At 34.4% G+C, this 14,289-nt stretch overlaps 1 protein-coding gene across 1 annotated transcript in view; it reads right to left on the bottom strand.

Moving 5' to 3' along the window:
* Nucleotides 1-540: 540 nt before the first annotated feature.
* FBXL5 (F-box and leucine rich repeat protein 5) overlaps nt 541-14,289 on the bottom strand; it is a 50,471-nt gene continuing 36,722 nt past the window's right edge. Inside the window, exons 10-11 of the mRNA XM_029235324.1 lie at nt 8,351-8,499; nt 541-1,342 (exon numbers count right to left, since the gene is read on the bottom strand). Coding sequence (XP_029091157.1) covers nt 1,266-1,342; nt 8,351-8,499 — 226 coding nt within the window. The 3' untranslated portion in view covers nt 541-1,265. The remainder of the gene's footprint in view (nt 1,343-8,350; nt 8,500-14,289) is intronic.

Genomic DNA, 14,289 nt, shown 5'->3' with positions numbered 1-14,289 from the left:
TCAAATGTTTCTTCCTTCATCTTCAGACAACTCTGTGTAAAATAGTTTTCTCTTAGCCTGAAGTGAAATCTGTCTATCTATAGTTTATATCTTTCCTGCTCTTCCTCTTCCTCAATAAAACAAACAAACAAAAAATACCTGGGACCACAAAGAACATAATTGCAAGATTACCTCCTCTTCCACAGCCTTACAGATATTTATAAAAATAGATGGCATGCTGCTGACTATTCTCTTCTTTGTGACATAAATTATACATAGCATGACATAAAATTGACTCAATATGTGCCTTTCTGAATAACAGGTCTCCATTCCAATTATTATTTCAAACAGCAATGAAGATAAGCTTACAAATTCAAATTCTGACGACTGCACAATAAATTTCAAAAAGACAATCCAGCTCAATAAAATCAGGTATCTGTCTAAAACTATTTATTTGTCAGAGTCATGATTTCATGGGAGTTCAAAAGACCTATTTAGTCCCATTTCACAGTAAAGTAACCCTGGATTGAGATTTACAACAAAATCAAAACACAAAAGAAATTACTTGGTAAAGTCCTCAAAGTAGATTTTATTTATACATTTCTTCAAATGACTGTGGAACTTTTAAAAACCCCTCCCCCAAATGTGACAATTTACGGACAGTGGTGGGAACCAGGGGTCTTTGAAGAAAGCGAATACAAAGACACTGGTGCTGTGCCAGCTCCCTGAGCTAACACCAAGAAGCCAATTTATTTTATAATCTTAAAGAATCTTATATGTGGATATGTTTGAATTGGCCCTCTGAGAATTGTTCAAATAAAGGAAACATTATGGAAAGGAGACTGGTTTCCAAACTGTGCAGTCTCTGAAAATAAAACTTCAAAAATGTATGTCTGAAAAGATCTGCAAGGCTTGGTACAGTGTTTATCTATGAAGAGAACCAATAACCCATTGACTTCAAAACTCAAAATAATCTAAAAAATACTTTAAATGGCATGGCATTAGTGACATTTTTTTCAAAATATTTAGTTTAAAAGAAATCTGATAAAATTGTTCTCACCCTATGAAAAAGACCTAATCCCTTTCTAAAACAAAAATAGGATTTGCAAGAGAAACAACACTGTACAATTCACTGGTAAATTAAGATTTCCGAGGCTGTAAGAAATGGGGCCAAAACAAGTCACACTCAAAAAGGGATGATTAACACAAGAAATGTGCTATAAGTAAAGTGCATGAAAGGAAGCCTGCTCAGCTAAATGAAGTAGACAAAGGTCAGAAGTCAAGGGTCATTCGCCAGAGCGGCAGCAGGCTCGAAAACCACACTGCAAATTCTGGCATCCACTGGCGGTGTCAGCATGAGGACCTGTATGAAAACAGAAAAGTGTGAAAGGAGGAATTTCTTATCACACAAAAATAATCTTGCTAATGAAAGAAGTAAAACACTTATTTTTTTTTAACCAGTAATACATTTGTAACATAGAAGTAAAATCCCACAATGAGTGTATAAAAAATTATTCAGCACAAAAATCGCCAACAGCAGTTTGACTTTAACTAATATAGGTAAATGAAAAAGAAGAATGAAAAGAAGTAATTTTTTGGCAACAATCTTAAAAAATAAAAAATCCAAGAAGAAAAGAGATAACCCACAGAACAAGACTGCCAGGATAACTTCACAATGGATTTCTTGTATCATGAACATCTTTCCTAGAAATATAATTAAGGCAAAAACAACCTTATCTATAATAGATAAGCTAAAAAATCCAGTATTGAGCAATTATAATAAATATTACATTCAAAATTTTTGTTAAAAATAAACTACGTAGATATAGCCTTAACATATTTGCCATATTGTTATTTAACATCTGTACCCAAAATAAGTCATGTGATAGGGTTAGGTGAAATTATCTTCCAGAATCAAATATGTAATGAATGAATAATTAAAAACATATCTAAGACATAATAAAAATTATGATCCAATTACAAAGAAAAGTAATAATACATTTGTGGAATAACTGACATTTTATTCCAATCACATTATGCTACCCAGACACTAGATTAAAAGATCCATTAGGGAACAAAGCTGAGAATTAGAAAGTATCAAAGAGATATCATGGCGCATATTCAAATGTCAAGTACTCTGAATGAATCACAGTTTTCATAAAGGCGAGCAAATGTGGAAAAAGACATTTTAACTATATTGAAGCCTTTCAGTATGTCTGCACCATGAACAAAGTTAATTAGTTCTTTCATCAATTAGAACCAAAATACTTGCATTTTTGATACGTAAGGACCACAAAAGTACATGAAATATATTTTTATTATAGAAAATAATATTTATTTTATCAAATGGATTATAATTGAAAAATCACTGGAATGATATCAAGACTTTAACTTAGAAAAATATATTAAATTAGCTTTCTTTGTCTTTTGAAGTAGCAATCCGTTGCAAAAGAAGGCAATTATGCTAATACCAACATAAGAAAATAACTATGTGCAAATAAACACATAGAACACACTTATTTACCAGAATTTAACTTTTTTTTGTATTCCTGTAATGGCAATATACAAAATACAAAGGACTAATTTCTTAGGATATACAATCAATGAAGTATAGCATTCATATATTTCACTAATGGAAATAATAATGTATCTTTAAGTAAGAAAAGAAACTAATGAACTTTACAAGCATAGTGGAACTGCAATAGCTTATGATTTCATTTATTTTCAAATACTTATGCTTAACTTTTAAAGTAATATAATGCCTGGGATACGGGGAGCAGGTATGGGAATGGGCAATAGTATATGAAAAAAGACTGACCACAGGTTTATAACTGCTGAAGCCAATGATCCATAAATCTTCTTTATATTATTATGTTTATATATTTAAAATGTTCTATAATAAAAGTTTAAAGTCATTTCAAATATAAAATTGAATTACCACAAGCTTATTTTTTATTTAATCAAAATCTATTCTATTTTGAAAATGAAAAGTTAAATGTGTCAAATACTTAAAATTCATAAAGTAGCATTTTTGTTAAGACTATTTTCTCTTAAGACACAATGCTAGTCATCTTAATCAAAGAGTCAAAATGAAATTTCTTAGTACATTAGAGCCTTTCTCCAAGAGCCAATCTCCTACCTCACTATCATTGCCCTGCCCTGACACAGTCCCTGTGATGAAATGCTTAAACTGGTGGTTTTTGCAAAAACATATCTATCATTTTCTCAGTATATAATTCTACTCTAACTTTTTTGAAAGGGAGAAATATAAGGAAAGAGACATGGAGACTTTGGTACAATATTCCAAACTGAAACTCCCTACAATACTTCAAAATGTCTACACTCCTATTTTTAAAAGCACAGAAAGGTAAGGAAGAAATTTTATACTGCAATCACGGGCCTAGGGAAAAATCATAAGCGATGGCTGAAAGCAATCAAAGTAAAGTATGCTACTGGTTTTCAAGAGAGAAAATTAAATGGGAGCCTCAAAGGAGCCAATTGGATCAAGGAATCTAATCAAAAGATTCATATTTTTCCAAACACAGGCATACTTCATTTAATTGTGCTTCACTTTATTGCACTTTGCAGATACTGCATTTTTTACAAACTAAAGGTGTGTGGCAACCTTGCACTGAGCAAGTCTATTGGCACCATTTTTCCAACAACATTTGCTCACTTCTTGTCTCTCTGGCACATTTTGGTAATTCTCACAATATTTCAAGCTTTTTCATTATTATTATATTTGTTATGGTCATCTGTGATCAGTGATCTTTGATGTTACTACTATGACTCACTGAAGGCTCAGATGATGGTTAAAATTTTTTAGCAAAAAAGTATTTTTAAATTAAAGTATGTACGTTGTTTTAGACAATGCTTTTGCACTTAATAGACTACAGTACAGTGCAAACATAACTTTTATATACAGTGGGAAACCAAAATATTCACGTGTCTCACTTTATTGCAATATTCACTTTATTATGGTGGTCTGGAACCAAACTCACAATATCTCCGAGGTATGCCTGTACCACACAGTTTTTCACCAACCTCCCCAAAAAAAGAGGCTCAGGATCCTCAGTCTCCACTCTGGTGACCTGAGTCACTTTTTGCTCTCAAAGTCTAAGGGATGGAAGTGGGGATAATACGGGAAGTAAAATGTAGGAATAAAAATATGTGTCCTATATTAGGTAGAAAGTAACCCTATCCTGATATCTGTCAGCATCTCCTTATTCATCACAAAGTTCACGCTCATATTGCTATAAAATGTGCTCCCTTTCTCAGATACACACCAGAATATCTTAGTTTCAATGGAAATCTAAGGGCATAAATTGTACTTAACCAACAACTGTAATACTAACTACCTCAAAACTACAATCCCATCATAAGGTGAATGACATTCCAGGTGACTGATCCTAAAAATCCATGAAAGTGGTATCATCCATGAATGGGTTTTATTTTGTTGAAGGCCTAGGGCAAAGCAAAAGTGAAGACAACCGCTGTTTGTAAGTTAGTTTCATACTGTAGAAAACAGGGGAGAAAGCAATTTCCAAAGCATGGAAATCATAAGCAATGTTAACAGTTAAGACCCTTAAGCATCACAGAAGGACTGTTTAGAAAAGGGAATAAATGGACAACAGAATAAACAGGCAACAGAAAAAGTGAGGTAGAATTGGAAAGAAACATGACTAAGATATGTTGGGTTGCCAAGTATCTCAAGTAGACAGCTGTGCTTCCACAGACACGGAATTTCAAAGGTAAACATTTGACTTATCACCAGTAAATGTCAATCTTGATATGAGATAATAAACCCAATGGTTATAACAGATGAGGGCTAAATTACGGTAAAGCATAATAAAACAGAAAAATAATATTTGCATAATCATTAAATAAAATCTTTAAATGCATGGTAAAAATAAATTTTATAAGAGAGCATTTTTTAAAATATTAGTTAAGAAGAGCTATAATGGTAGCTATTGTTATTTTCCCAAATTTTTATTACTGAATTGTTTGTTTTTCCTAGATTTTAAGCATATTACTTATGCTGTATATCTGCACTTACCTTCACTTACCTTTAATTCCTCTTTAACTTAAATTAGAAACATAAGAGAGCAAATCATCTGAAACTGTGTCACCTACTATGATCTAATCTATCTTAATTCATAAATTAAACATACAATGAAATGCAAATCAGTACAACAAGTTTATTTGCTATCATTGTTCAAATGTTCTTCAGAGCTCTAAAACTAGGCAATTCCATCTAACACTTCTTAAATGACAAGGAATTTTTTAAATGTTATGGCTAAGAAGCCTTTTTTTATACTTAAATCTTAACTTTTTTATCAATCAAATAACAAATTTAAATGTCATGAAAGAATCATTAAGAATAAAAATGGCATTTTATGTTAATGCTTAGTATAGTGTCTTGCTCACAGCAGACACTGTTTGAATATCTGATTACTAATTTATCTTCTCCAAAATCTCTGCTAATGCTTAGGAAATAGAAAATTTTGTTTTACTTAGCACTTTTTAGTTAATGAGTATTATTTATCAGCATTTACTTCTTTTAGTTAGTAACCTGGTAGTTAACTATGTAAACTCTCTTTTGACAAAATACATTTTTAGTTAAGTGTTACTCTCAAATATTAAAATATAATGTGTCACCTAAATATGCTCCCTATTAGTTTAAGAACATGTATAAAAATACTGACTACTTTCAGAAATAATAAAAATAATAATAAAAAGGGAGCTAAATATTTATAGTCACTAAGTATTTGTACAAGTTTAATTATAATAAAAGATACTGGATGAATCCTGTGTCATCTTGCAAAACTGGATACAATGCAACTTTATTCTAACACTTTCTAGTGTCCATATGGCCTTTTAAGGAAAAGATTGTATCAGGGCATTGCTTTATGAGCAACTGGCTGGAACTCTGGAACATAAGTTCACGTGACAAGTCACCCTGTAAACTTTAAAGGATTTCCATTTCCCCCAAATCATGCTTTAAGAAGCTGTAAAAGGAGACTTGGTATTGGATTATACAAGCACGGTCAATTTCCTTTCAAACATTTTAAAGTCAGATATATTCATTAAAATTCATTTATTGAAAACTACCACTCATTTATCAAAAAAAACTTAACATTCAACAAAAAGAATGTAGCAGCTCCTTTGGAACACTTTAATATTTATATATTCAGAACCAGTCAAGATGAAAGGAATTCTAACATACTAACAAAGTGCAAAAGTTTTTAAGTATTTAACTTTATCCCAACACCTAAATTATTTCAAGAAGTTTTTTTTAAAAAGACACACACACACAAAAGTAGTAGGCAGATCATAAAAATGAAGTGAAACCCAATCCCCCCACCAATCCAATAACATCTATATACCCCAAAATAAGTATAACAAATTAGGTTCTGAGATTTATTCCCACCAGCATAACCTATGCTGAAATCAGTGTAGACAATTCAAATGCAACCTACCAATAAGGTGTTTTTCTTACAAAAAATAATTGCTTACTGATTACTTTTCATAATATATCCTATAAGCCTTAGTAAGTACAACAGTGAACCCACAATGACATAACCGTGTATTAAAAAATATATATATATCTTTATTGCATCCCCAAAAGCAGCAAGTGCTGCACTGTAGCACTCACACCTTCTTTTGTACACTTAGCAGGTTGCAACTAAAATGACATTAATTTTCCCCATTCCTTCTTATACACTAAAGGCAACAGAGAGCAAAGAAATGCTTGAAGTTAGTGTTGCTATTTCAAGAACATGGGAGGTCATCTCCTGCATCACCAATGTGATTCAAGAAACAAAAGAGCTGCTATCTCCTGTCTCTTCATATACATTTTAAGAAAAATCTAATCTCTGAGAAACGTCAGATTTGCTAACTTCTCTGCCTACTGGTATGTCGTTAAAGAAGATACTATTCCTCTAGTCTTGCTGGCGTCTGTCAATTTTTCTGCCTGAGAGACTCCGTTTATCTTCCCATGATCTTAAGATGAACTGGACTCTCAAAAATAACAATACATGGGCTTCCCTGGTGGCGAGTGGTTGGGAGTCCGCCTGTTAATGCAGGGGACATGGGTTCGTGCCCCGGCCCGGGAAGATCCCACATGCCACGGAGCGGTTGGGCCCATGAGCCATGGCTGCTGAGCCTGTGCACCGGAGCCTGTGCTCCGCAACAGGAGAGGCCACAACAGTGAGAGGCCCACGTACCGCAAAAAAAAAAAAAAAAAACATGATGTAAAAAGACACAGTAGAATCTGAACCATGTAAATTTTTTCCAATTATAAATACAGGAGGTTGACTTCCTTACTAATAATTGAGGAGCAGCTTTTTATGCTTCAGGACTTCAGTCTCTACCAGTGATTATCAAATGCCCAAAAGGGCACTGAACGTACTTTGAAAAAGCACATTAAACAGTCCCATTGCAGGGCAGGAATAGGCTTAAAAAATAAAACAAGGGGCTTCCCTGGTGGCACAGTGGTTGAGAGTCCGCCTGCCGATGCAGGGGACACGGGTTCGTGCCCCGGTCCGGGAAGATCCCACATGCCGCAGAGCGGCTGGGCCCGTGAGCCATGGCTGCTGAGCCTGCGTGTCCGGAGCCTGTGCTCCGCAAGGGGAGAGGCCACAACAATGAGAGGCCCACGTACCGCAAAAAAATAAAGAAAAATAAAACAAAATAAAACAAAAAAATCAAGAAATGTTTACCTGATGATTGTTAAAAGTAGGTTCAGGGTTCAATCTCCATAATACTATAGGAATTTTAATCACATTTAAAGCACCTCAGCCTCTTCCCAATACCACACTCACCATTCTCCTCAATCTTCCAAGAGATTTATTTGGAACCAGATTCAGGGTCCCTGAGGAGTTCACATTACCGAAGTCCTCCTTTTTCTACTACATTATGAAGTTTTCTTGTCCTACAAGAAAACTAACTCTAACATCCCTAAGAATTAGGTGTATCTAGAACAGCAATACGCTGTATTGTTAATGAGTGCTCTTTCACTCTAGGGGAATTTCCCAAAATTTTGTAAGAATTTTAGTTAATTCTATAAAAACTTGTCTCTTTGGATTGATTAAACTATTACATATTTCTAAAATCTGGCAGAATGGATAGTTGAGATATCTCTCCAAAAGAAAACTTATCTTTAGAAAGATAAGAAAACTTATCTTTAGAAAGATAAGAAAATTTATCTTTAGAAAGATAAGAAAACTTATCTTTCTGACTAAACCTGAAAGTAAAAATGTTTGGTAATTAGAAATCTAGAAAACAAAATAGAAACCCTAAGAATTTTCAGAACTGTTAAAAATTTTTAAATCAACTCCTCCAAAATTATCCCATTGTTAAAAGGCATTACCGTTAATGTTGTCACAGTAGTAAAAGTATTCATCATTTAGAGAAGGACATGCTGAAACCAAATCCTGCAGGCCTGCACCAGTTACAGTAAGACAACCAGAGAGATTAAGGTGCTCCAAATAAGGTAGCCCTCCTCCCAGAGTCAAAACCCTGTAAGAGAAGCAATTCAACAATTAGAATATATTAACAATTAAAATGTATTGTAAAATCTATGAAAACTTATGTATTCCTATGGCCCAATGGACTATTAACAGACCTTTCAATCTGGTAATGAAAAATTAAAGTATCTCTATAAAACACGACAACTAACTTCATCCTTAGGCAGGATACATTTAACAGAGACATTTCTGAAGACATTCAATAAACAAGTCTATGAAATGTTCTTTATAAGAACATTACAGTAACTCAATTCTTACAGGAAGGAAGTAATGAATCCTGGAATTGTCATCTTCACTCTCCTACTAAACTAAGTAAAAATTATCAAGAAAATTACTAAACAGTTTGGCAGTTCCTCAAAGAGTTAAAGAATCAGCATATACCCAAGAGAAGTGAAAACATATGTTCACAGAAAAACTTGCAAACAAATGTTCACAGCAGCATTATTCATAATATCCAAAAAGTGGAAACAATCCAAATGTCCACTAATCAATGAGTGGATAAACAAAATTTAGTATAAATATCATGTAGCCATAAAGAACTGATACATGCCACAGCATGCATGAACCTTGAAAATACTGTGCTAAGTGAAAAAAATCATACACAAAAGACCACATACTATGTAATTCCACTTATATGAAATGTCCAAAATAAGCAGAATAGACAGACAAAGTAAATTAGTGGCTACCAGGGGCTGGGGGCAAAGAGGAATGAAGAATGACTGCTCATGAGTAAATGGTTTCTTTTTGGTTTAATGAAAATGTTTCTAATTTGATAGTGGTAATGGTTGCCAACCTTATAAGTATACTAAAACCACTGATTTGTACCCTTTAAAAGAATGAATTTAATGTGAATTTCATTTCAGTAAAAATGAAAACATTGCTTTTCATGGCATACCCTAGAAGAATTTTAAAAAACAATTTACATAAAAAGAATAAAATGAGAAATTGACTGAAATGACAATGGCAGAGCTGAAAAATATCAAGAGCAAAACTGAGAACATCAATTTTCTCTATAGAACAGCAAAAACTGGGAAAACTAGAGACAGTCTATCTTGACAGCACTATCCAAAAACTAATAATACAATAAATTTAGTAAAAAAACAAATAGCATGATTATGCAGATACATGGAAATTAGGAAGTAAAGGTAAGTAAAAGTATGTAAACTACTGAGATTAGAATAAACTATGGAAATATTTATATATTCAGTGACAGGCACTGATGGACAAAGATCAGTACATACATTTTAATGTTTTGTCATTGCATGTTTACAAGAAAAACCTGGCCTATCAAAAAGAGCTTATCAAGACCCCAATACACATGAGAGATTTAAATGCATACTTCTCCTTATATTTTGACTGAAAAAGACTGACTTTTTCTTAAATCATAGATTCCCTGATCCATTCCTACAGTTTAAATTAGTAACAGTGGCAGTTCAGAACTTCAGTGGCTTGACTGGGCCACAGTAATTACAAATAGACATCTTTAAAGGAAGACTATTGTTTAAAGTTTATTGATTCTTTTTTTCCTATAAAGTTGAATAGCTCAGAATAAAAAATAAAACAGCTTCTAAAAAGTGGTCTAAAAGATCTCAGAAGGTATCTCAATGCAGAAACTGCTACATGTTCTAAAACTTACAAATTTTCAGTACACTGAGGACAGACTGCATGGAATGTAAAACTTTATATCACAAATACACTTGAGCAAACTGTATATGCATTCACTGAGTCTAGTGGGATATCAAACAAGACAAAAGTAAACAAACAGTTATAATATCATATGATGAATGCTCTCCTGGGAACGTATTTAAGGGCCTTGGTGGAGGGTGGGGGACAGGGGTCACAAACGGTTTCCCTTAAAAAGTGACGTTTAAACTGGAATGGAGGCAGAAATGAACAGAAGTTAGCCAATAAACGTTTGTTAGAGAGACAGCAAATGCAAATGTATGAAGACAGAGAAATACAGTACAGGCATACCTCAGAGATATTGCAGGTTGAGTTCCAGACCACCACAATAAAGCGAATATCACAATAAAGCAAGCCACACAATTTTTTTGGTTTTCTGGTGCATATAAAAAAGTTAGGTTTACATTATACTGTAGTCTATTAAGTATGCAATAGCAGTATGTCTAAAAAACTATATGCATACCTTAATTTAAAATACTTTATTTTATTGCTAATTGCTAAAAATACTTATTGTATCATCTGAGCCTTCAGCAGCAAGTCATAATCTTTTTGCTGGTGGAGGGTCTTGCCTCCATGTTGACGGCTGCTGACTGATCGAGGTGGTGGTTGAAGGCTGGGGTGGCCGTGGCGGTTTCTTAAGATAAGACAACAATGAAGTTTTTTTTGCTGCATTGACTGACTCTTCCTTCCACGAATGATTGCTCTGTAGTATTTTACCCTAATTCTTTCAAAATTGGAGTCAATTACTTTCAAACCCTGCCACTGCTTTAACAATTAAGTTTATGTAATATTCTAAATCTTTTGTTGCCACTTCAACAGTCTTCACAGCATTTTCACCAGGAGTAGATTCCATCGGAAGAAACCACTTTCTTTGTTCATCCATAAGAAACAACTCCTTATCCATTAAAGTTTTATCACGGATATAATTCAGTCACATTTTCATACTCTACTTTTAATTCTAGTTCTCTTGCTATTTCTAACCTGCAGTTACTTCCTCCAGTGAAGTCTTGAACCCCTCAAAGTCATTCATGAGGGTTGTAATCAATTTCTTCTAAAATCCTGTTAATGTTGATATTTTGATATGTTCCCAAGAATCACAAATGTTCTTCATCACATCTAGAATGGTGAATCCTTTCAAGAAGATTTTCAATTTACTTTGCCTAGCTCAGAGGAATCACTACCTAAGGCAGCTACATAGCCTTACAAAATATATTTCTTAAATAGTAAGACTTGAAAGTTGAAATGCCTCCTGGATCAATGGGCTGCAAAATGGATGTTGTGTTAGCAGGCATGAAAACAACATTAATCTCAGGGACTTCCCTGGTGGCACAGTGGTTAAGAATCGCCTGCCAATGCAGGGGACACGGGTTCGATCCCTGGTCCGGGAAGATCCCACATGTCATGAAGCAAGTAAGCCCGTGCACCACAACTACTGAGCCTGCGCTCTAGAGCCCACGAGCCAGCTACTGAGCCCACGTGCCCCAACTACTGAAGCCCGCACGCCTACAGCCTATGCTCTGAGACAAGAGAAGCCACTGAAACGAAAAGCCCGCGCACTGCAACGAAGAGTAGCCCCTGCTCGCCACAACTACAGAAAGCCCGTGCACAGCAACGAAGACCCAACACAGCAAAAAATAAATAAATTTATAAAACAAACAACAACAAAAAACATTAATCTCATGGTACATCTCCATCAGAGCTCTTGGGTGAGCAGGTACATTATCTCTGAGCAGTATTTTGAAAGGAACCTTTTTCTTCCTAAGCAGTAGGTCTCAACAGTGGGCTTAAAAAGTCAGTAAATCATGTTGTAAACAGATGTGCTGTCATCCAGGCTTTGTGGTTTCATTTACAGAGCACAAGCAGAGTAGATTTAGCATCATTCTTAAGGGCCCTAGGATTTTCAGAATGGTAAATAAGCAATGGCTTCAACGAAGCCACCAGCTGCATTAACCCCTAACAGAAGAGTCAGCCTGTCCTTTGAAGCCAGGCACTGACTTCTCCTCTGTACTCACCTTGCACTTTTATGTTATGGCTTCTTTCCTTAAATCTCATGAACCAACCTCTGCTCGCTTCCAACTTTTCTTCTGCAGCTTCCTCACCTCAGCCTTCACAGAACTGAAGAGAGTTAGGGTCTTGCTGTGAATTAGGCTTTGGCTTAAAAGAATACTGTGGCTAGTTTGATCTTCTATCCAGACCACTAAAACTTTCTCCTTATCAGCAAAAAGGCTGTTTCGCTTTCTTATCATTCATGTGTTCAATAGAGTAGCACTTTTAATTTCCTTCAAGAACTTCTCCTTTGCTTGTACAGCCTGGCTAACTGTTTGGTGCAAAAGACCTAGCTTTCAGCCTATCTTGCTTGGCTTTTGACGTGCCTTCCTCACTAAGTGTAATCATTTCTAGATTTTGATTTAAAGTGAGAGATGTGTGACTCATTTTACTTGAATACTTAGAGGCCACTGTAGGGTTATTAATTGGCCTAATTTCAATACTGTTGTGTCTCAGGAAATAGGGTGGCAGAAGAAGATGGAGATAGATGGGGGAACAGCCAGCTGAAGCAGTCAGAACACACACAGTATTTATCGATTAAGTTTGCCATCCTATATGGTTTGTGGCACTCCAAAACAATTACAGTAGTATCATCAGAGATCACTGATCACAGATCACCATAACAAATATAATAATAATGGAAGTTTGAAATATTGAAGAATTAAAGTGTGACACAAAAACGTGAAGCAAGCAAATACCGTTAGAAAAATAGGACTGACAGACCTGCTCAATACAAGGTTGCCACAAACCTTCAATTTGTATAAGACGCAATTATCTGAAAAGCACAATAAAGCAAAGTACAATGAAACAAGGTATGCCTGTATACCTGGAGGAAACGAAAATAGCTGAGTATGGTTAAAGAAAGGATGGTTTTGTGTGTTTGTGTGTTATGTTTATGTTTACCTACTTGCTGTCTTTTTTTTGGCAGAGGTGAAGATGTGAGGAAGTAAAAGGAAGAGATTTAAAGAAGGTAACAAGATATAAACTACAGAGGCAAGCAAGGGCCAAGAATCTGAACTTTAACCAAAGGGCAATAAGACTCACTGAAACGCTTAAAGGAGTAATAACAAGTAATAAGAAATGCATACTAGAAAGATCACTCTAGTCTACTTTTTATCACCAATACCCAAGTATGTCAGGCACAGGCCTACACAGTAAAATGCAAAATACATTCTTTGCTCTCAAACAAATAAAGAAACATTTAAACAAAGTATTAATAATGCATGCAATAAGAAAAAAAGTTTTAGAAATATATACAAGTTACAGAAATAATACAGACCAGGGAGTGATCCAAAGTATTAATCTTTAAAAGATTAGAACAAAATCCAGAATTCAACAATGTATAATTCACATTATCTGGTATCCAATCAAAAACTACTAAACACTCAAAGAATCAGAAAAAAAGAATCAATAGAAACAGACCAATAAATGATAAAGATGATGAAATTAGTAGATAATGACTTTAAAACAGATTTCATATTTTAAATATGCTCAAGGATTTAAAAGAAAATATGAACATAATGAAACAAAAAACATGTCTATATATTAGTATTTTTTTATGTTTTAATATATTTACATACATTATTGATGTGTGTGTATATGTATATATCAGGGAGGATCACGAGTGTACCAAATCAAACTTCTAGAGATGAAAAATACAATATCTGAAATAAAAAATACACTGAATGAGATTAGCAGTGATTAGACATTGCAAAAATTAGTGGACTTGAAGAACAACCAGATTAACCAAAATGAAGCACCAAGAGAAAAAAGAACAAAAACAGTAAGGAAAAAAAAAGCCCTGGTGTTATGGGTTGAATTGTGTCCCCTCCCACCCCCATCAAAAAAAGATATGTTGAAGTCTTAACCCTCAGTATCATAAATGTGACTTTAGTTGGAAATATGGTCTTTGCAGATTTAATTAAGTTAAGATCAGGTCATTAGGGTGGGCCTTAATCCAATATGACTTATGTCCTCATAAGAAGAGGGATATTTAGACACACACACACACACACGGATAATGCCATGTGACAACGCACAGATATACAGACAC

Source organism: Monodon monoceros, unplaced genomic scaffold (genome assembly GCF_005190385.1).
Source record: "Monodon monoceros isolate NGI ecotype Baffin Bay Population unplaced genomic scaffold, NGI_Narwhal_1 Super_Scaffold_20, whole genome shotgun sequence".
Classification (NCBI taxonomy): Eukaryota; Metazoa; Chordata; class Mammalia; order Artiodactyla; family Monodontidae; genus Monodon; species Monodon monoceros.
This window is presented reverse-complemented; position numbering and strand designations above follow the sequence as displayed.